The sequence below is a fragment of the Petromyzon marinus genome, chromosome 56 (assembly GCF_048934315.1).
Source record: "Petromyzon marinus isolate PM22_M1 ecotype Great Lakes invasive population chromosome 56, UKy_Petmar_22M1.pri1.0, whole genome shotgun sequence".
Classification (NCBI taxonomy): Eukaryota; Metazoa; Chordata; class Hyperoartia; order Petromyzontiformes; family Petromyzontidae; genus Petromyzon; species Petromyzon marinus.
Window position 1 is genome coordinate 7409570 of NC_133722.1, and position 24434 is coordinate 7434003.

Consider the following 24434-nt stretch of genomic DNA (forward strand, 5'->3'; position numbering starts at 1 on the left):
AAAACCGCGTGACGTCATTTATGGACGGCTCCTTAAGGGGTTGTCACGTAAAACAAAAAAAAAACCTGCCGATTCGTTACTTGTTCAGCGCACCGGTTGTGTGTGTGTGTGAGAGCAAACGCCCGACAACATTTACAATTCCACCGAATTGTTGATTTTCCGGGGACCGAAACAGAAGGAGGATTTCTCCGCAACTCCGTGGCTGCTGCCTGACGATGCCGCTTTGCTGTTGCTGTTGTTGTTGTGATTACCGGCGAAACGCCGCGGTAATACCTCGCACTTCCGTCTGGTTACGGACCAGAGCATGGACGAATGTTAAATGAAATGGACGAATGTCAAAGCAGCGCCTTCATTTAGCGCGCACACTTAGTTTGGCCCGCGAAAAACGTGCATGCACATAACAGTAATCATAAAGAAAATAGGCACAGTGTGAATACTGCACACGCGTTTCACAATCACGAAAATAACTATGAACATCTTCTTTGGTTAAATTTTGATTTAAAGCTTTCGTGACTGCAATAATTCATATTTTTAGCTCTTTCGGTAAAGTCACGTTGAAGCGCTGTCCTCCAGATAGTGTCGTCCCTTCACCTGATGAAGGCCCCTGGTGTTGTGGCCGAAACGTCGTGAGAATATTATTGTGTTATTTTATTTTATCAATTTATTATTTTATTCTCATTCTACGTGACTTTACCGAAAGAACCAAAGAAGATGAATCCTTGCAGTCACGAAAGCTTTAAATCGAAATTTAACTATGAACACTCTAGCATTCATCTGTTATCACAAAAAAATAAACTATCAATTTGATTGCAGTACAATCACGGAAATAAGTACAGTATTAATAATATATAAATAAACACAAATATAAGAGATGCTCACTGAACGACTTCTATTCAAAGACCGGACGAAAAAAGACGGCGCGTGGCACAAACGTCGCGGAAGGTTTGGGGATGAAATCGGACGAAAGAGGAGAGCCTCGTGGACGAAATCTGAAACGTGGTTATGGTTGAAAACGGCCGAAAGAGCGAAGCGACGAAAGTCAAGTGGACGAAAGTGAAAGTATCGCTGCACTATAATTGTAAATGTTGTAGTGGGTTTACTCTCCATCACACCGGTCGCGTGTTGGAGAGTAAACCGAGTACTGGAATTGTAAACGTTGTAGTGGTTTTACTCTCGAACACATAGCCCGTGTGCTGAAGTAGCTAACTAATTGGCACGTTCTTTTTTACGTGACAAGCCTGACTGATCGGCTGCGTCGGGTGGTTAGTGGGTTTAACGACACATTCATGAAATTACGCGGTCTAACCTAAAAACAACCTCTCCTACGGATGATAATGGTCGCTAAATCCTACTGGGTGTTAAACTAAACGTGACGAGATGGTGGAGTACACACACAGAGGCCTGGTGAGGCTTCAAATAACGCAGAGATGTTTATTATTTGAAGCCTAAGGCGAGCTAGGCAAGGGCCCAAGAAAGGTTCAGATGCCAACACGTCACGAACGTATGCCATGGCCAGGAGTCAAATCCAGATGGCCTGGATCATAGCCCTGTGCAAGAATCACTGCCCCCTCCACCACTCTCCACGCTCAACAAGAACAGCCACCATTGGCCACTCAGTTTCTGTGACGTCACAACGGCCCTTTTCCCAGGCTAGGCGCACGTTTGAGGCCATGTGACGTGTCGAAGGCTCGCTGATAGGAGGTCACGGGACGGTCAGACCCAGGTAGAGTATTTATAGGTTCATTGCCGGAGTTTACTGACCAACGCACCATCTGTGCCCCCCTACTGTGCCAACTCGCTTTCGTTTTATCCGCCCGGCGCACCGCTCGTTGTTGTGAGCGTCGCTCCTCCGCCCCCCATTGTTGCTGGAGGACGACTGCCTCCAACTGCCCAGTAGCGTCCTTCACGAGCCTCCTTCACAGAGGCCGATCTTGACACCGCTGGCACCAGTCATCGGCAAATCCACTCATCTCCACATCCTCCCATTGCCGCATCAGCTCCAACCCTTCTCAAGCCCATGCCACGCTCGTTTGACCCCCTCCTTTATCCGGCGGAACAGAAGTTGCTTGGGCAAGCGGTGGCTAGGCAGGAGAGGGCGACCGTGACCCAGCCAAACGCAGCCTCCTCGCCTGCTGGAGGAGGTCACCGATGGGCACGTGTGTCGAAAAGTATTTCGAGGTTCTGGTGAACTACTCATGCTCACAGACTCTCGCCACACACGCAGGTTCCACTTTTTGTTTGTTTGCTCTCCACTTTGCTCCAGTGCAATATGAATGCGCATGGGCAGTGGGGGGGGGGGGGGGGGGGGAAGGGGGTGGCACGTGCCCTCCGATGTTCCGATCGAAATCCCAATTTCGATTGGATCATTGGGGTTTATTAGTAATAAATTGGCATTTTGCGACCCCCCCACTGCCACTGTGTAGCATATAATTACGTGCCAGGGACTCTATGAGATGATAGGACAATAGTCTGATTCCATAATTGCCAATACGTAACGGCAAAGCGGTTATAAGTGACTCACAGAATTGTGCGCAGTTGCGTCTACAGAGTCCACGACTTCCCTGAAGACATCGACACCTTCAGCGAGCGCGATGCCGATCACACAAACGCGGTTCCAATTCGACACCTCGATCGATGGCCGCGCCATCGCCGCACTACGCGTCGAATAAAAATCAAGGGACAAGTCCCTTTACTTACTAACAACTCCTCTATCAATTTTTCACTGCTGGAGGGGTTGCCCCCCCCCCCCCTACTACCTGAAAATCCTGGCTCCGCCATTGCGATCGCGAGTCACGCCTCGAGTCTTGCAGAGCTTCACTGCTGCGCTAGAAGAAGACGAAAAAAAACATTGCAAGGTGGGGGGGGGAGGGGGGGGAGGTAAGAATTTCTGCGGATGCACGCACGCACTCCGTACATGTGCACGCATCTGTAGTGACACAGCGCCGACCGCTGTCCAGCAGCCGCAACTGCGGTGGGCAGTTGGCGCAGACGCCGTAGGGCATGTACACATTGGGTGTGCAGGCAGGGAGTGGGAACCGGGGCAAGGGTCACGATAGGCCTCGTGCGGAAGCCCCTGGAAACCTCGAGAGGGTTCGAGAAGGGAGGGTGAATAAAAGCAGCGGGGAGCGAGAGCTCCGGGCTGCCGGTTCTGGGAGTGGAGTCGTGTCGATAATTGCACGGCCGGACAGTTGTTGGCTGTCTATAAATGACGTCACGCACCTACCGGGGGGGGGGGGGGGGGTGGGGGGTGGGGGTCAGACATTTGTGACGATGTGTGACGAAGGGGGGGGGGGTGAAAAATGTGACATCACATCAAAATGCGCAACTTTAAATAAATATAGACAACACGTTCTACTTCATTAAATAGACTTTTTAATAAATGCTTTCTCCTACAACATCAGAGTGCAGCGGCACATTAAATACGCACAAACAATGACAATAGTTTAAAGCGATTTGAAGCATGTTTTATATTTTTTTTGGGGGGGGGGCGGGGGGGGGCAGAGCTTTGTGACGTCATATTTGAGGGGGGCGTCTGACTTTTTGTGACGCCGTGTGACGATGGGGGGGGGGGTCAAAAATCGTCCAAAATCGCGTGATGTCATTTATGGCCGGCCCTTTAGGATTGTGTCTAGGCTGGGCTGAACGTCAACTAGAAGGAAGGAGGCGAGCCTGCGTGAACCTGAAGAGTTTTACTATAAAGAAGGTGGCTCCAGCAATTACCTCGTCTCCGACTTGTGCTACACTACACATGTACGTGTGGGCAGTGTGCTTATGACCGGCTCCAGTTTAACAGCAGAGGTCTCACTCCGAATCAGTCGAGCGGCAATATCTTTTCATCGGTTGCATAACGCTGTGTGGTGGAAGCTACCTGGTCTGTCGCTCCGCACGAAGCTTTGGGTCTTCTCGGCCACGGTCATTCCCTCCCTTCTCTACGCTTGCGAAACGTGGACCCCCCCCTAATGGAACATCTTCGCCGATTAGAAACATTTAGGCTGGCCTGCCTACGAACCATCCTGGGTTTAACCAGGCTGGATTGTGTGAGGAGCTCACAGATCTGGGCAAGGTCCCATCGGTGAGCTCCTCCGGCAGGCAAGGCTGCGTTGGCTGGGTCATGTAGCCCGCATGCCCAGCCACCGCATGCCGAAACAGCTTTTGTTCGGCCGGATCGAGGGGGCTAAACGGGCGCGGCACGGGCTAGAGAAGAGATGGAGTGATGTGGTACAGGAGGAGGTGGAGCTGAGTGGACTTGCCGATGACTGGTACCAGCGGTGTCAAGATCGGCCTCTGTGGAGGAGGCTCGTGAAGGACGCTACTGGGCAGTTGGAGGCAGTCGCCTTCCAACAACAACGGAGGGCGGAGGAGCGACGCTCACAACAACGAGCGGAGCGCCGGGTGGCTAAAGCACAGCAAGTTGGTACTGTAGGGGGCACAGGTGGTGCACCAGCCAGTCATCTCAGTCAGTCGACGCGTGGCACCTGGGTCTGCCCCGTGACCTTCCAGCGGGCGTTCGACACTTCACGTGGCCTCAAGGTGCACATAGCCTGGCACAAGCGTCGTGGTGACGTCACCGCCACTTAGTGGCGAATGGCGGTTGTTGTTGTTGTGTATGTGCGGAGTGGTGGGGTGGCGGTTAGCGCTGCGCTACGGACCCGGCACCCCGAGTTCGATTCCCGCTCACGGCCAACGCCAATGACGATTATCTGAACCAATCCAGGGCCTCCCCTAGGTCGTCTCAGCCTCAAATCGGTAACTTGTGCGGTGTGTAAACATCGCCACTGGGGAGACAAAGGCGGCCGGGCGTGGTGCTGGCCACCCACCCCCTCGTGCGCCGTTCCGGCCTTCATAGGTGCTGCTCGCTAACAGCACTTGCCCCTACAGTCTGTTAAGGCTACACGGGGCTTCTTTGTCTTTGGGGCGTGAGAGGAACCAGCCCATCATCGCGCACCACGCGTTCCCGCGGTCTGACGCTCAAACTCTTCTGTGACTTGACGTCACTTGAAAAATTATCATCACTCGAAACCTCTTCAATTCAAAGTAAATTGTCCAAACCAACAAATCGTCGTTACGGGATATTAATTTTCTTAAATATGTATTTTTTGTTCGTACAGTTTTTTTTTAAGTAGTTGTGCTTGCCCTGATCTCTGCTTTGCTAGGTTTTTTTGCGATGTAATCGCTGAGCAGCACTTCATTTGCCTTAATTGCTTTTGAACAAACGCATTGTTTTGATTAAACGTTTTTTTTATTTGTAACCAGGTAAGGGCACACCGAGCTATGGTAGCTCGTTTTCAGAAGCGACCCGGCTATCACAAATTATAGCTCAACAAAGTGGTTCATCATCATCATCACGTGGACATTTACAGCAGCCTCGAAACGCGTGACGTTGATTCGGAGAACAATACATGCGTCCAAACTCCAAATATACAGCAGCAGGCCTCAGGGTTGGGATCGAACCCACGACCTCCTGTATACCAGGCGAGGTAGTTAACATCTCATAGCCACCGCGATGATGATGAGAGAGAGACACGCTGACTCCAAATATACAGCAGGCGTCAGGGTCGGGATTGAACCCACGACCTCCTGTATACCAGGCGAGGTAGTTAACATCTAATAGCCACCGTGATGATGATGCGAGAGAGACACGCTGACTCTAAATATGCAGCAGCAGGCGTCAGAGCTGGGATTGAACCCACGACCTCCTGTATACCAGGCGAGGTAGTTAACATCTCATAGCCATCGTGGCGTCTTGAATGTGTTGCGCGGGCCACTCTTGAAAACGAGACTCCTCCTGCTCTCTTGAGTTCTCACTCAACAATGCTATACCCAAAATACATTTTGAACTTTGAGCTCCGTCAAATATATATTTTTAATTATCGAACAACATTTAGGTGGGGGTTAATGTGTAGTTTTCCGACAAGCTAAGGTCCTATGAAAGCCTCAGTATTGGCAAAAGACCTCTCCTTACCCCTGTCCTAGACGCATTCCTGCATCTGTCCCATGCGGCTTCACCTCACAACATTGCCACACGTCATACAATACAAATTATGGAAAATACATCGCCAAATTAGCAGTTTTAATTATATGAGCATTAGCATATATATAGCATCCTTAATCAGGGTTATACAAAGTAAGGACGCAGCCGTGAAATTGCTGGCACACGTCACCGCTCCGGGAAGGTCCTGGCAACTGGCGTATTTGGCCTACTCTTCCCGGCTGGGCAGACGTCTTGGAGGAGATGAGAGCGCCCAGACTTTACCCCACCGATCGTCTGCGATGTTCAGCGCGCGAGATCGAAACACTCGCACGAAATGGAGGGGGGGGGGGGGAAACACGTGGCAAAAAAAATGTGCTGCTGAGCGTTGGAGCAGTGCCGGATAATCGTAGTAGCACAAGTAGCTACATATGTAGTAGTAGTAGTAGTTACTACTAGTTACTACACTCAGTTTTCAATCGAGATTAAGAGCCACTACATGTGTAGTAGCTATGGGCCCCGTGCTTGCAAGGGCCCCGCGCTAAATGCTTTCAAGCTATCAATTCCGGTTCAGTGATTCTGCACGTGCTCTATTACTATAGTACTTTACCACTTTTATGAACCACCGGGTGTTTAAGGTTAGCGATTTGTCGGGTTATCTGAGCTGTACAGCAAATGAAAAAAAACAATTACTTTACTATGCAAGTAAAAAAATTGTGTTTTAATATTTACGTGTTTTTTTAAAAAAAATATTATTTCGGGCCCCTTATAACATCATCACATGCTACAGGCCCCGCACTTCGCTTCATCCGGCGCCGGGTGGGTGGGGTGGCCCATCTCAGTCCTCTCGACTCATCCAGAGCCACGCGGTTGCCCTCCCCTGAAGTCCCCAAACGTGGCAATTGTCGGCGCCCCGCGCGGTGAATCGACGAACTCGAGGACGGCGTTTCGCCAGGCGTAGCGGAGGCTGCGCAGTTCCCAAGGGCGATGAATGAATTCGCCGGCGGCTGATGCGTCGGCTCCGCCGTTGCTTTCGCGGGCGCCGAGAGCGGCGCTTCCGGACGGCCATCCGAGGACGTCTGGAACGCACCAGTGGCTTCCGGAAGCCACTGGAAGCTGTGCACTTTTTAAAGCCCGATTGGAAAACTCACTTCTTGAGAACTGCGTTTTTGTGGTTGGTTTGTGTGTCCTTCTCTCCCCCCGCACGTACGGGTGCGAAAAAGAAGTTGGACAAACTCACAAATCGCTTTGCGTCATTCCACGAACGATCCTGAGACTGCGACGATTCAGAAGCGAGCCCGGGCGCCGACGAAATTGCGCACGATACGCTACGTCGACCTTGTGTGTATTGTGTGTTGAACTTCTTTCGCACCGTACGTACGCAGCCAACCGCGCCGCTCGGAGGCGGGGCGGAAGAACGACACGCGAAGCACAACAAGCGCTTCGAAAGAAGCGAGTTTTCAATCGAGATTAAGAGCGCGTAGCTCCAACGGCTCCCTTTCATCAGTAGGAGGAGGAGCGTTCCAGACGTTCCGCAGAAGCGCATCTGAAAGCGCAGCGCGATGCGGTGAGCGCCACCGTCCCTTGTTCGATGGCCGAGCCAAAAGATGTTCAACCACCAGAGCCGCTCGCTCGACAAGCTGAGCCGCCTTGCCACTCAACACGAGCCGGCCACACTACAGCAAAGCTAAAGACAAAGATCCCCCGTATAGCCTTTAACAGACTGTTGGAGCAAGTGCTGTTCGCGAGCACCTACGAAGGCCGGCACGGCACACGAGGGGGGTGGGCGGGCCAGCACCACGCCCGCCCACCTTTATCTCCCCAGTGACGTTGAATTTTACCCACACCGCACCGGGTACTCATTTGAGGCCGAGTCGACCTAGAGGAGGCCCAGGACCGGTTCAGGTAATCGTCACCGGTGTTTGTGGCCGTGAGCGGGAATCGAACTAGGGCCACCGAATTCGTAGCGCAGCGTAGCGCTAACCGCTGCACCACCGCTCCCTAATTCATAAAAAAAGACCCCCGGTGTGACCTTAACAAACTGTTGGGGCAAGTGCTGTTAGCGAGCACACGCCAGGGCTAGGTGACCAACACCACGCCCGACCGCCTTTGTCTCCCCAGTAGCGATGCTTACACACCGCGCAAGGAACTCATTTGAGGCCGAGTCGACCTAGGGGGGAGGGGAGGGGAGGTGGCGTAGCCAGCAGCGATTCAAATAATAGCAGCACATGCAATCACGCGTTGGTAACACACTCGTCGAAAGGAGACGACTGGAGTACCTCGTGCTTAACGAGACGTACAAAAACCTCTTCTTTTACAAGTTCGAGAAAGTTGATGACTGGGTGGGTGGGTGGGGGTGCCGGGGTGAGCTGCTGCTGCTGGGACTCGAGACGTCGGTCACATGACGGAGAGCCGCGCGCCTGTCAGCTGCCGAGCCTTGCCCTGGGAGTAACAAGCGAAAGATGCAGAGAGGGAGAGCTGGGGGGGGGGGTGGGTTGGGGGGCAGGTTCGCTCTCTCTCTCACCCTCGCAGGGAGAGCGCTCGCGTTATATAAGGCGGTGTCAACGGAGCGAAGGTTTGGTGGCACGGCGAGAGGGTTAAAAGGTGGCATCTCTTTTTGGGGTTTTTCAGCTCGTCCGTCCGTCCGTTTCAGTCGCCGATGGAGCAAGCCGGCGTGTCCAAGTTGGCGAGCCTCGCCGTCGTCCTGTGGGCAATACCCATGCAGGTGACCTGCCTCAAACGTGAGTCCACCGCTGTCGTCCTAACGAGAAGATCCCACCACCACCACCATCGGCCTTTTGTTACACACTTTTATCGAACTTGGACCAGTTTGTCTGTTCATATTCTTTCAAATCTCTGACGCTTGTATATATATGTGTGTGTCTTCGATAATATCGATGGGGGTTTTTTTGTTGTTGCAGGGGTTAGATCGTGTAAATATAAAAGCGTCGTTAGCCCCGCCACCATCCGACACAGCCAATTAGTAAGATTGCGTCAATTCAACAGAACGCGCCAATTCGTAACTAGTAGAGCACCGCCGGTTGTGTGTTGGGGAGTAGACCCACTACGACATTTACAATCTGAGCGCTGTTTTATCTTGGAATCTGAAATGTTGCACACGCAGACTCGTCGTTGACTCCCGTGACAAGTGAAAGATTTCATATAAAGTTACCGGTTCCAGGTCCCCTGCAGATCCTTGGGGGGGGGGACCTCTCTTCGTGTTTTTTTTTGTTAAACTTAATTTTTTATTGCACTGTTTCAAATGTATGACGATAAATTAGTAAAAAAAAAAACTAAACAAAGACATTCCATGGGCACGCACTTTTATTTGCCCTCAAAAGTAGAACATACTTTCTTTTGACTCCCAGAATTAATCAAATTTGATGCGCCGCATAAATGTGGGTGGCTCGCACGAAGAAAATTAAACACATCGAAAGAAAACCACCAACTTTTATTCAGCACATCGAATTTGATTATTTCTGGGGTCAATATCATTTATTTTCTACTTTTGAGTGCAGATGAAATGTGTGTGCGTTGAAAAACTAAACATATTTACCCAATTATTTTGTTGCCAGGATAACAGTGATACAAAAAAATGTGCTTCACCCTTTCTGGCAATGAAACAGGAGGTGTTAAGATGTTCCAACACCAAATAGACACCTTTTGCAAGGTATCAAGTCTGCATGAGTCACTCATACTCGTGGCAAAACATGCAAACAAACACCCTCTGATAATAATAATATTATAATATACGCATTGTGTTTGAAACTGATTGGCCTACAGCAGAGACGGCACAGCCAGCTTTATGGCCTAGTTTCACCGGTGTTAGACCAGGCTACATGTGTCCCATTGCGTGATCGCTACATTGATTCCAAAAACATTTTTTGGTAATTTTGATTTAAAGCATTCGTGACTGCAGGGATTCATACTCTTGGTTCTTTCGGTAAAGTCACGTAGAAGGGAAACTATAAAATAATTAAAAAATGAAACAATAAAATTCTCACGACGTTTCGACTGCAACACAAGCAATCATCATCAGATGTGAAAACCACAACAAGAAAATTTGAAATTTTTTTGTGTGATCGGCATCACGCTCGCTGAAGGTGCGTGACTTTTTTCAAATCTTCTTGTTGTGGTTTTCACACCTGATGATGAATGCTTGTGTTGCAGTCGAAACGTCGTGAGAATTTTATTGCTTTATATTTTTATTATTTTATTGTTTCCCTTCTACGTCATTTTTTTTCAGCCGAATTTATTCAAGAGTTCATATTTCGTCGGAGCGGTTCCGAGCTCGTCGGCAGAGTTCGCGTCTCCTGCGTCGAACCCGCGTAAAGCGAATTACGCTGCGCTTGCAATGGTTAGAGCGAGCGAGCGAGCGGGCGGGCGAGAACGTTTCTAGCCGCGCGCTTTCAACGAGTGCAGTCCATCACGAACGCGCGTTCATCACGCGTCAGAGCGGAGGCTCTCTGAAACAACAACAACAACACCGACGCCGTTTTTGAGTCTGTCGCTGAAAACTGGCTTCCCGAACCCACGAGCGTGGTAGCGTGTGGGCCAGGTCTCGGAGGGCCGGAGGTAACCCCTGCAAAGTGCTCCGGGTCGTGCTGCGGGGGGGGGGGGGTAGGCAACCCCTCCAGCAATGAAAAATGATAGAGTTGTTAGTAAGTAAAGAGTTGTTAGTAAGTAAGGAGTTGTTAGTAAGCAAGGAGTTGTTAGTAAGTAAGGAGTTGTTAGTGAGTAAGGAGTTGTTAGTGAGTAAGGAGTTGTTAGTGAGTAAGGAGTTGTTAGTAAGTAAGGAGTTGTTAGTAAGTAAGGAGTTGTTAGTGAGTAAGGAGTTGTTAGTAAGGAGTTGTTAGTAAGGAGTTGTTAGTAAGTAAAGGAGTTGTTAGTAAGTAAGGAGTTGTTAGTAAGTAAGGAGTTGTTAGTGAGTAAAGAGTTGTTCGTATGTAAGGAGTTGTTAGTAAGTAAGGAGTTGTTAGTAAATAAGAAGTTGTTAGTAAGTAAGGAGTTGTTAGTAAGTAAGGAGTTGTTAGTAAGTAAGGAGTTAGTAAGTAAGAAGTTGTTAGTAAGTAAGGAGTTATTAGTAAGTAAGGAGTTGCTAGTAAGGAGTTGTTAGTAAGGAGTTGTTAGTAAGTAAGGCGTTGTTAGTAAGTAAGGAGTTGTTAGTAAGGAGTTGTTACTAAGTAAGGAGTTGTTAGTAAGTAAGGAGTTGTTAGTAAGTAAGGAGTTGTCCCTTGCTTTTTATTTGACGCGTGTGCGGCGATGACGCAGCCATCGATCGAGAGTCGAATTGGAACCGCGTTGTGTGATCGCCATCGCGCTCGCTGAAGGTGTCGATGCCTTCAGGGGAGTCGTGGACTCTGTAGACGCGACTGCGCACAATTCTGAGTCACTTAAAACTGCTTTGCCGTTACTTATTTCCAATTATGGACTCAGACTATTGTCCGATCATCTCAGAGTCCCTGGCACGTGATAATATGCTACACAGTGGCAGTGGGGGTCGCAAAATGTCGATTTATTACTAATAAACCCCAATGATCCGATCGAAATTAAGGATTTCGATCGGATCATTGGGGGGGGAATGTACCACCCCCTCCCCCGCAGATTGTAGTCGGGGTCCCGTTGACGGAGAAGTCGTGACAGACCCGGCAACAGCGGTCGGGGTTGTTGTTTTTTTTAAACCATTGCTTCGGTTCAGCCGAGCGCGATTCTTATCAAAGCGTAGGACGCAAATGGGGTCACACTCCGTCATTATGTGACCGTGCATATTCTCAGGTCGGGTGGTTGACCCTACGTGCCAGGTGAGTGTAGGTGTCGTGACGGTACAGGTGGGTGGATGGCATCGTTCGTTTCTCTAATTATTTCATCCCGCGCCGTCAGTTACTTTTGGTGCGAGTTTCTGAATGGGATGGGGCGCTAGAACACGGCCAGTTCATGTGCTGGTTTATTTTTGCCTCTGGCCAAATCGCGTGCAAGTGTCCAGCCTAAAGTGCGAATTCGACAAATTCGTCAACAACACTACGACCCGAAACTAATATTTATACGTGCGGTGTATCGAAAAGATGCACGTTTGTTGATCTTATTTCGCACCGTACGCAGCCGACCGTGTTAATCAGAGGTGCGGGGTAAGTGCAAAAATTAAACACAACAGGCAGTTCTCAAGCAATGAGTGTTCAATCTAGCTGATTTAAAAGTGCTTAGCTCAAGTGGCTTCCGAATGTGTGAATGTGTACGTATGTTGAACTTCTTTTACGCCGTACGTAGCCAACCGTGCTGATCGGAGATGCGAGGGGAAAGACAGCACGCAGGGAAGCCACGGTGGCGAGATGTTAACTACCTCGCCTGGTGCACAGGAGGTCGTGGGTTCGATTCCAACCCTAACGCCTGCTGCTGTATATTTGGAGTTTGCGTGTCTCTCGCTCTCAGTACTGAGATGTTAACTACCTCGCCTGGTATACAGAAGGTCGTGGGTTCGATTCCAACCCTAACGCCTGCTGTATATTTGCAGTTTTCGTGTCTCTCTCTCTCAGTGCTGAGATGTTAACTACCTCGCCTGGTATACAGGAGGTCGTGGGTTTGATTCCAACCCTAACGCCTGCTGTATATTTGGAGTTTGCGTCTCTCTCTCAGTGCTGAGATGTTAACTACCTCGCCTGGTATACAAGAGTCGTGGGATCGATCCCAACCCTAACGCCCGCTGTATATTTGGAGTTTTCGTGTCTCTCTCTCTCTGTGCTGAGATGTTAACTACCTCGCCTGATATACAGGAGGTCGTGGGTTCGATTCCAACCCTAACGCCTGCTGTATATTTGGAGTTTTCGTGTCTCTCTCGCTCTCAGTGCTGAGATGTTAACTACCTCGCCTGGTATACAGGAGGTCGTGGGTTCGATTCCAACCCTAACGCCTGCTGTATATTTGGAGTTTTCGTGTCTCTCTCTCTCTCTCAGTACTGAGATGTTAACTACCTCGCCTGGTATACAGGAGGTCGTGGGTTCGATTCCAACCCTAACGCCTGCTGTATATTTGGAGTTTGCATAGTCGCGTGGATTTTTCTCCGGGTCCTCCGGTTTTTCCCTCCCCAAATTAAATAAACACAATCGTTTAGAGTATATGGCTGCAATACATTTCCACGTCATGATAAGCCACGTCGTTGTGTTATCGATTGTAATAGCCAGGGTCGTTTCTGAAAAAGACCTCTATATCAGCTCAGTGGGCCTGACCTGGTAAAACAAAAAACGTGTTTTAGTTTTAAACGAGGCGATGGTTTTTGGCAGTGATGTTTGTTCAGTCAGATTCCGGGCCATTACCTGAAATGTCACCACTCACCCACTCACCTACTCACTCACCCATCAACGCATTCACCCACTCACTCACTCATCAAACCATCCACCCACTCACTCACTCACCCACCCACTCACTCACCCATCAACCCATTCACCCACTCACTCACCCACCCGCCCATTCACCCATCAACCCATCCACCCACTCACCCACCCACCAATCCATCCACCCACTTACTCACCTATCCACCCACTCACTCACCAACCCATCCACTTATTCATCCATCAACTCACTCACCCACCAACCAATCCATACACTCACCCACTCACTCACCCACCAACCCATCCACTAACCCATCCACCCACTCACTCACCAACTCATCCACTCACTCATCCATCAACCCACTCACCCACCAACCCATCCACCCACTCACTCACCCACCCACTCACCCACAAACCCATCCACCAACTCACCCACCCACCAACCCATCCACCCACTCACTCACCCACCAACCGATCCACCCATTCACTCACCCACCCACTCACCCACCAACCCATCCACCCACTCATCCACCCACTCACCCACTAACCCATCCACCAACTCACCCACCCACCAACCCACTTACCCACTCACTCACCTACCAACCGATCCACCCATTCACTCACCCACCCACTCACCCACCAACCCATCCACCCACTCATCCACCCACTCACCCACTAACCCATCCACCAACTCACCCACCCACCAACCCACTTACCCACTCACTCACCTACCAACCGATCCACCATTCACTCCCCCACCCACTCACGCACCAACCCATCCACCCACCCACTCACCCACCCACCCACCACCTTCAAGTTTATATTTGGGGCAGTGTGAAGTTACGCATTCCGTGATTTGGAGTTCACGGCTGCAGTCGCACACAAGACAGCCTGTTATTTTACACTATTTTTTATTTTACACTATTTTTATTTAAAAAAAAACGTTTCAGAAATGCTCACACAATCGGGAAATTATCCAAGCAAGCCATCACGGCCACGCACCAAACACTGGCTCATACATCCCACTCTTCACACCAATTATCGGCACTCTTCACACCAATTATCGGCACTCTTCACACCAATTACATCTCCCTCTAATTTGATCCCAATTGTTCAATCGGTGCAATGTCACGAGACGAGAAATTCATTACGGAGAGCAGTGAGTGTGAGCGCTCCGCGTTCGAAGGCGGCTCACGGAAGTGGATATTACAGAGCTGCAACCGAGGTCCCTCTAAAGCAGTGGTTCTTAACCTTTGCTGCAGCCTCACACCCCTTCGGTTCTCACCCGTTAAAAAGAAACGATAATGAAATAAATACGTGGGTGTTTAATTAAACGAATTTGGTTGTAACGTACGTGCGCCGTGCTTAATTTGTTGCCTTCGATGATTTACTTTCTAGAAAAAAAATCTGGCCATGTCTCGCACCCCCAGAAAGGGGGGGGGGGGCATCTCGTATCCCAGGGGGTGCAGCGTGCACCCCAGGTTAAGAATAAGAAGAACCACTGCTTTAAAGCGACCCCTGGGTCCACAATCACTTAGCACTGTTGGCTACGTACGGCGCGAAAGAAGTTCAACATACGTTCATAGCGGAGGGGCACCATTTCCCCGCTCGCTCTTCCACAAAAAAGTAAGTGACCCCTTCTGTTGCCTGAGAGCCAACGTGGTGCCCAGGCTAGACGCCCACGAACTTGCGCGGATCTGAGCACTCGGTTGCAATGACATTCAGGCGTTCATTCATTCACGCATGCATCCATCACCCGCGGGTCAGCGGAGGGCCAAGCGCGTGACCATCCTGCGCCTGCGTCAGCGTCCGCATGCACTGCTCTTGGCTGTCTCGAGTTCTTGGTTTTGATCCCACGGATCACGGTGGGGGAGGAAGGGTGGTGACTACGGGGTGCGGCGACATTCCTTTTAATCAGTTGTCCTTCTTCTTAACGTGGGGGTTCACGCTGTACCCGCTGGGGGTGCGAGATGCCCCCTTTCTGGGGGGGGGGGGGGTGGGGTAGCGAGACATGGCCAGATCTTCTTTGTAGGAGGTAAATAATCGAAAATTTAAATGAAGCACGGGCTGGTAAGTGACAACTTACTTTATGGGGCCTCCTTTGCCAATTCCAAAATATGAGAGTAACTTTGTCCCCCTTTTATCTGGCAACAAAACAGTTGTGTTAAGTTGTTAAAAGACCAAACTGAAACTTTTACAAGGAATCATGTGTGCATTAACCACAATACTTGTGGTCAAAATGCAAGCAAAAAACATACTCTGATAATATATGCATTGTCTTTGAAACTGACGGTGTTAGACCAGAGGACGCCTTGTGGCGTTAGACCAGAGGACGCCTTGTGGCGTCCTCTGGTCTAACACCGTTTTGAGACGAGGCTCAAAAGAAAGCCGTCTCTGGTGTGGACCAATCAGTTTAAAAGACAATGCATATATTATCAGAGTTTTTTTTTGCATTTTGACTACAAGTATTGTGGTTAATGCAGACATGATTCCTTGTAAAAGGTTTCAGTTTGGTGTTTTAACAACTTAACACAGCTGTTTTGTTGCCAGATAAAAGGGGAAAAACGTATTCTCACACAACTTACTTTGTTTCATCAAACTCTACGTCGTTATTAACATTGCACTTTAAAACATATATATAATTGAGAACCAAAGGGATGCAAGGCTACAGTGAAGGTACAGAACCGCCGGTCTCCGGGCAGTGAGAGTTTATGGAAGTGGTCTTGCTCATTCTTCTTCTTAACCTGGGGGGTCCACGCTGTACCCCCTTAAGGTGCGAGATGCCCCCTTTCTAGTAGGGTAGCGACACAGAGCCAGATTTTAACATTTTTATTTAGAAGGTAAATCATCAAAAACACAAATTCAGCACGGGGCACACGACGTTAATACGTGTGTATTAATACGTGTGTATTCATACGTGTGTATTAATACGTGTGTATTAATACGTGTGTATTAATACGTGTGTATTAATACGTGTGCATTAATACGTGTGTATTAATACGTGTGTATTAATACGTGTGTATTAATACGTGTGTATTAACGTTGTAAATAGTTTTGTTGCAAGGCTGCAAGTGAAGGTGACGAAGCGCCCGCTGACATGGAGTGGTCGCAGTCTCTCGCGCATCGAACGTCGAACTGAAGCGACCGCAATTTGCTGTTGTTGTTGTGGTTGTTGTGGTTGTGGTTGTTGTTGTGGTTGTTGTTGTGGTTGTTGTTGTTGTGGTTGTTGTGGTTGTTGTTGTGGTTGTTGTGGTTGTTGTTGTGGTTGTTGTTGTGGTTGTTGTTGTGGTTGTTGTTGTGGTTGTTGTTATTGTGGTTGTTGTTGTAGTTGTGGTTGTTGTTGTTGTGGTTGTTGTTGCGCACCGAGACCCCGGGTAAAGACGCGTGGGCGTCCACAGAGCGGCGGTAGCGACGTCTCTCCCCTCCCGAGCTACGCTCAAGACGTCTCTCCCCTCCCGAGCTAAGCTCAAGACGTCTCTCCCGTCTCGAGCTACGCTCAAGGCGTCTCGAGCTACGCTCAAGACGTCTCTCCCCTCTCGAGCTAAGCTCAAGACGTCTATCCCCTCCCGAGCTACGCTCAAGACGTTTCTCCCCTCCCGAGCTAAGCTCAAGACGTCTCTCCCGTCTCGAGCTACGCTCAAGACGTCTCTCCCCTCCCGAACTAAGCTCAAGACGTCTCTCCCCTCCCGAGCTACGCTCAAGACGTCTCTCCCCTCCCGAGCTAAGCTCAAGACGTCTCTCCCCTCCCGAGCTAAGCTCAAGACGTCTCTCCCCTCCCGAGCTAAGCTCAAGACGTCTCTCCCCTCCCGAGCTAAGCTCAAGACGTCTCTCCCCTCCCGAGCTACGCTCAAGACGTCTCTCGACCACCGCGAGAATCCGAACCCCCCGGCGTTTCACAAGTCGGCGCTGTCGAAGACGTCCACGGCGAATGTCCCGCGGCCGACTTGCGGTCTCGCTCAGCGTGCGATAGACGTGGTGAGACGGTGCATCGTGGGTAACGAAAAGAAAGAAGAAAAAGAAAACTAAAATCGCCGCTCTACGATCGCACGCTCCCCTTGAATGCGCTTCCGTCCGTCTCGTCAGATCTTGGAAGCAACGCAGGGTTCGAGTCTGGTTTAGGACTTGGATGGATATCCACCACCACCGGACAAAGATCACCCCCCGTGTAGCCTTAGCAGACTGTCGGGGCAAGCGCTGTTAGCGAGCAGCACCTACGAAGGCCGGAACGGCACACGAGGGGGTGGGTGGCCAGCAGCCACGCCCGGCCGCCTTTGTCTCCCCAGTGGCGATGCTTACACACCGCACCAGGTACTCGTTTAAGGCTGAGTCGACCTAGGGGAAGCCCGGAACCGGTTCCGATTATCGTCACCGGAGTTGGCCGCGAGCGGGAATCGAACTCGGGTGGCGGGGTTCGTAGCGCAGCGTTGCACGAACCGCCACCACCACCACCGCCACAACCACCACCACCACCACCACCACCGCCACCACCACCACCGCCACCGCCACCAACGCCACCACCGCCACCACCACCACCGCCACCACCGCCACCACCGCCACCGCCACCACCGCCACCACCACCACCACCGCCACCACCACCACCGCCACCACCACCGCCACCACCATCACCGCCACCACCACCACCGCCACCACCGCCACCACCGCCACCACCACCACCGCCACCACCGCCACCACCGCCACCACCACCGCCACCACCGCCACCACCGCCACCGCCACCACCGCCACCACCACCGCCACCGCCACCACCACCACCACCACCGCTACCACCACCGCCACCGCCACCACTGCCACCGCCACCACCACCACCACCACCGCCACCACCACCGCCACCACCACCACCACCATCGCCACCACCGCCACCACCACCGCTAGCACCACCACCACCGCTACCACCACCGCTACCGCCACCACCACTATGGCTTGCCACATGTTGTAGCCGCGGGGCTGCACAGTGGGCAGGAGGGGGCCCTGTTCCCGGGGTCATCACCCTCGTTTGGAATGGGATTTCTCCGAGTTCTCCGGCTTACCAAGACTCCCTCGCCTGCTATGTTTACGTGACAAACTCTTGCTAATTGGCAGTGTCGGGTGGTGGCGGGGTTAACGACACATTGATATATTTACGCGGTCTAAAATTCGTTACTTACAATTCGTTACGAACAATTGGCACGTTCTGTTTTATGTGACAAACCTCACTAATTGGCTGTGTCGGGTGGTGGCAGGGGTTAACGGCACATTTATATATTTTCGCGATCAAACCCCAAAAAAAAACCTCATCTATGGATGATATTGGTCGCTAAAGTCTACTATTACTACTGCTGCGTAATGAACTACCAAAGGTTCAGTAATCCCCACGACTTGCCGGTCGAGGCTCTCACGCCCCGTGTCGAGCCATTTGGCTCCCCCAGACCGACCGCTTTGTCTCATGCCCACTGTGGTGTACGTTGTGGTACATTTTAAAATTTCTTTAGAAACATTTTTTTGCGTTATCTTCTTATTATTATTATTTGGTTTGGAGCTTTCGTGACTGCAGGAATTACTTTTTGGTTCATTCGATAAAGTCACGTAGAAATAAATAAAGTAAAAAATATTTAAATAATATTTATAATATTATGACTATTAAATCATATTTATACTATTATATATGAAATCATATTTAATTTATGTTCTTTCTACGTGACTTTACCGAAAGAACAAAAAGGTAATATTTATTATTTTTATTCTTTGGTTCTTTCGGTAAAGTCACGTAGAATAAGAATGAAATAATACATTAATAAAATAAAATAACACAATTAAATTCTCACGACGTTAATTTCATTGTGTTATTTTATTTTATTAATTTATTATTTCATTCTCATTCTACGTGGTGACTTTACCGAAAGAACCAAAGAAGATGAATCCTTGCAGTCACGAAAGCTTTAAATCGAAATTTATTATTATTTTGATTAACGCGCCCCCCTGGGTCGACTTGGGATATGCTGAATCCGAGCGATTTAACACGTCCGACATGACTGCACAGCAACAATGAAGCGATCACGGGCCAAATACGGCGGTGGAAAGCAATGCATCAGAGACACGTTAAATGCAACAAGAAATACCGCGCCGGCAGCACGCACAGCACATGACAATAAACAGTAGCGAAGAGCGAAAGTACTATTTTTCGTGTCAACTGCATTTGGGGTTGTTCACACGCTAGCCGAGTATAACACGCCTTTGCTTTCGACTCAGATTGATGAACTGCGGGGTGTATTGACGATACTAGACTATTTAGATTACCGTGATGCTATAAATGTCGAAATAATGAGCCGCTCTGTTGAGCTGCTGTAATTTGTGGCCAGGTTGCTTCTGAAAAATAGGTGAATGCTTCAGTGGGCTTTGCCTGGTTAGTATGGGGATGGTTTAGTTGTTGTATTTGTTTGTGTTTGGGGATGGTTTAGTTGTTGTATTTGTTTGTGTTTGGGGATGGTTTAGTTGTTGTATTTGTTTGTGTTTGGGGATGGTTTAGTTGTAACGTTTCTTACCACGTGCCCCTACTGGACATCTGTAAAAACAAAACGCTTTATAGCTCATCAGATTCCTCCTTGCAAAGATCATGCTTTCTGAATACTATCCACGGCAAAGGCTGTCCTGCAACTGTGGTGTCGAAGTCCCGTTCGGCAACTCGCAATTTTCGTCCGCCGCTCTCGTAAGAAAACGAGCGGTTGAAAACCCGACCACGATATCTCCATCATTGTAGGAACTTTGTTTAACACCCGCCCCCCCCCACCTGCCCCCCACCCCTTTTTTTAAAAAAGAAGTTTGTTGTTCTAATCCTACGAAAAATTATTACATATCGACCCTCCGAGGCCTGCGCGCAACCATCTCACAAACCGCCGCGAAAAGCATCATCTCCTTGCGCCGGGCGAGCGACGCAAATATCCCGTCGTCAAAATCTATCTTTGACTCGATTAATGCATTGTGTGGGCGCATTCACGATATTTCTATGCCGCCACAAATTGTGGGGGGGGGGAGGGGGGATGGGTGGGGGGCACGGTGCCAAATGCCCCCGTCTCTCCCCCCCCCCCCCCACACTCATAAATTTGCGTCGTTACATAATAGGCCCATCTGTACAGAAGTGGCCGAGTCTGCACATTTCGCGGGGCAAACGGCGAGCCGCGGATCACAAAGCTGCACTCGCGCTCGGTCCCATGGAAGAGTCACATGAAAAAGATTAGCGGTGGGGGAGTGGGGGAAGGGAAAAAGGCACGAGGAGGATGTAGAAGAGGTGGGGGTGGAGGTTGCAGGGAGGTTGCGGGGAGGGTGCGTAACGAATGCAGCCCTTTCTCTGGATCCGCTCACATGACCGAGAGGCGAGAGCGCGCGCGCGCGCGCGCTGTCAACAGCAAATAGTCCTCGGCCGAGTCGCGTTGTCTCTGCGTGTACAGAGCGGTGGGAGTTGTGGCGATGGGTGAGCTGCTGCTGCTACGACTTGCCGATTCCCCGTTATTCGCGACGAGGAATGCGTTTCTGAGATGCTCGTGAATGGTACATTTCGCGGATGATATTGTCCGAGAAAAAAAAGTATGTGTGTATATATAGTTGTAATGCATTGCCTTAACTAAATACGGGAATAGGCTGTTACATATGTGACAATTACGATAACACATCACTTTATCTCTCATCACTTTATCTCTCATCACTTTATCTCTCATCACTTTATCTCTCGTCACTTTATCTCTCATCACTTTATCTCTCATCACTTTATCTCTCATCACTTTATCTCTCATCACTTTATCTCTCGTCACTTTATATCTCGTCACTTTATATCGCGTCACTTTATCTCTCGTCACTTTATCTCTCGTCACTTTATCTCTCGTCACTTTATCTCTCGTCACTTTATCTCTCATCACTTTATCTCTCATCACTTTATCTCTCATCACATTATCTCTCATCACTTTATCTCTCATCACTTTATCTCTCATCACTTTATCTCTCATCACTTTATCTCTCATCACTTTATCTCTCGTCACTTTATATCTCGTCACTTTATCTCTCGTCACTTTATCTCTCATAACTATATCTCTCATCACTTTATCTCTCGTCACTTTATCTCTCGTCACTTTATCTCTCGTCACTTTATCTCTCATCAATGTATCTCTCATCACTTTATCTCTCATCACTTTATCTCTCATCAATTTATCTCTCATCACTTTATCTCTCGTCACTTTATCTCTCGTCACTTTATCTCTCATCACTTTATCTCTCATCACTTTTCTCGTAATTTTAACATCGCAGAGAGCAAGGTTCGCGAATAACGAGCGTTCATGGAAATCTACGGAGTTGGTCAAATAGCCCAATAAATGTAGGACCACAGAGCTTGGGCAATCGTTGGCGTCACTTGTCTGTGGTCCCCCCCCCCCCCCCCACGTCTCTGAGTCTCACGGAAGAAAAACAAAACTGTGAGCTTAAAAAAAAAGTGACCGTACACTTTTAATTTAACCTTTTTTTTTCGTTTCACTCAAATCTGAGCAAGTCCAAGCCAACAGGCAGATGTTTGCACAACGAAAGCGACAGCTAATGCGTGCTGCAAAAAACATCGCCGCCGGGCAAGCGGCGGTGCGGCGGCTAAGCAGGGGAAAACAGTCACGCTCCGAGCGGCGCGGGCCCAGTTCAATTCCAAAGCCGCGGCCGACGTGAGCCGCCTGGTGTGCGTGCTACGTAGTGGGACGCCGCCGCCGCGGTGGGCGAGACGTCAACTCCCTTAGCCGAATAAAAATCCGCACGCTGAGACTCGATCCCAAAAAAAAAAAATCCCGCAGATTGCCGTCGTCGGCTGCCTGGCTGAAGTGCCTCCGAATGGACGGCAACAGCTTGGGCCGCATCGACGGCTCGACACGGCCGGCACCGAGCGAACGGAGACACCGGCCGGACGAAATCCACTCGGGAACTGCGAGCGTCGAGTCAAGTTCCACGGGGGGGGGGGGGGGGGGGAAGGTGTTCGAGCCGGCGACTAAAAAAATGATACAACAAAAATTCCGAAGAGGCACCGGTCTGGAACTTTGTAAAACAAAACTACGGGCAGGAAGCAGGGAACCCCGGAGGTCACCCAGGAGGGCATCCCGGAGGTCACCACGGAGGTCACCCAGGAGGGCACCCCGGAGGTCACCTCGGAGGTCACCCCGGAGGTCACCACGGAGGTCACCCCGGAGGTCACCTCGGAGGTCACCCCGCTCGTGGGGTATAAGAGCTTCGCGTTGAGGGGATCTTGGTGGCAGCCTTCTGGCACTTTCAAAGCAGACTGCATCGGCTCCCTGTGTACTACCGCTGCCTGCCCAAATTCCTCACCCTGCTCGCCTACAAATCCCGGCGCCGTCTTTCCCCCACCGTGTAGCTCGCCACGCTTGTAGCCTTCGGCCCGTCGCCTTCTCGCCCTCAATCTTTGCCGTCTCTCATCTCTCTCTCTCTCATCTATCATCTCTCTCTCTCTCGCTGTTCCTCCATCTCCTTGCTGCTTTACACGCGCTTTCGCTCCCTCTCTCATCACTCTAGCCACCTTCACTAAAACAAACTTCCCCCTCGACATTAAGCGGGAAACCTTGAGACATTTAGTGGAAGGCGAATGACAAATTGATGTAAATCATCGTTATTATCATTACCACCTTCACTCATGAGTTTCCGCTCCTCACTGAAGACTCACTTCTTGTTACCTCGAGCCCACCCCCACGACCCCCTCAATCCCCCCCCTCATATCCACCTTCCCTATTGACAACTCTTTTTACACACATACACACACACACAGACGCGCGCGCGCGCAGACATGTGCAATGATCTCCTCTTCATACTCTTTGGTTCTATTGGGTAAAGTCACGTAGGTAAAAAATAAAATAACAAAAATCACGACGTTTCGGCCACAACACAAGCGGCCTTCATCAGGTGAAGGGACGAGACTGTCTGGAGGACAGCGCTGGAGTGAAAAAAGCCACGCTCAGATCACGACCTTTAAGCTGTGTGAGAAGAAACAAAGCGCCTTGACAAAGGAATTAGCATAGAATTTAGCATTGAAATGGCTGAGTGATTAGCTAGTGACTGGTCACAGAAATGGCTATGATCTGAGCGTGGCTTTATTCACTCCAGCGCTGTCCTCCAGACAGTCTCGTCCCTTCACCTGATGAAGGCCGCTTGTGTTGTGGCCGAAACGTCGTGATTTTTGTTATTTTATTTTTTACCTACGTGACTTTACCCAATAGAACCAAAGAGTATGGATCCTTGCAGCCACGAAAGCTTTAAATCTAGAATCTTCTCTTCAGTTTAACGTCTTGCTAATTAAACAAGTTGACACCTGGTCCCTTGGCTTCCAGCGGCTGTGTAGCGGCGAGCGCGCTGCTGCGCTACGAACCCGGCGAGCCGAGTTTGCTTCCCGCTCACGGGTGACGATTATCTGAACCGGTCCCGCGCCTCCCCTAGGTCGATTCGGCCTCAAACGAGTACCCGGTGCGGTGCATAGTAAACATCGCCACTGGGGAGACAAAGGCGGTCGGGCGTGGTGCTGGCCACCGACCTCGTGCTCGCGAACAGCACTTGCCCCAGCAGTCCGTTGAGGCTATACGGGGGATCTTTGTCCTTTGCACGTCCGAAACGTTAGCTGATAATCGTGGTGGATAAAAAAAAAATTGAACTTGCGATCCAGATGTCTCTGGGTTCGTTATTTTTAAATCTATCTCCAGGATCAATGGGGCAAGATTCTTAAATTGTACCCCCCCCCGCCCTCCTGTCCACCCAGCAGTATCTCCGATTAGCACGCTCGGCTTACGTACGGCGCGAAATAACTTCCACATACATCGTGTATAAATGGGGGGGGGGGGGGGGGGGTGGGTGCGGTGGGTACACCGCAGTCAGTCTATCCGCAAGCCGCGTGCGCGTGGTGGGGTCACGTGTGGGTATTCTCTCGCCTCTTTCCTGATGACCTTTTTGGGTGTCTGTGGAGAGTCGTTTCTTCACCACGATCGCCCAAACGACGCTCGTCACTTCACCGTGCCGTGACTCCTGCCCACCCGGTGGCTCTTTGCTGCCTGACCCCTGGATCCCCCGTTGGAGGGATTTTGGCTTCGGGTTCTCTCGGAGTTCCGCCAATTCACGCCATCGATGGAGGC

General features: G+C 50.2%; 1 protein-coding gene across 2 annotated transcripts in view; it reads left to right on the top strand.

Annotated features, from left to right (window-relative positions):
- The first annotated feature begins 8522 nt into the window (after positions 1–8522).
- The window catches only part of LOC116954673 (melanocyte protein PMEL-like), a 34579-nt gene continuing 18667 nt past the window's right edge, over positions 8523–24434 (top strand). The window contains exon 1 of one of the 2 annotated variants that reach the window (XM_032975371.2): positions 8523–8709. In XM_032975371.2, the coding sequence (XP_032831262.2) occupies positions 8628–8709 (82 nt within the window). In that variant the 5' untranslated portion in view covers positions 8523–8627. Of the gene's footprint in view, positions 8710–20660; positions 20753–24434 lie in introns of those variants that run through there. The other variant, XM_076052529.1, reaches the window with a different exon arrangement.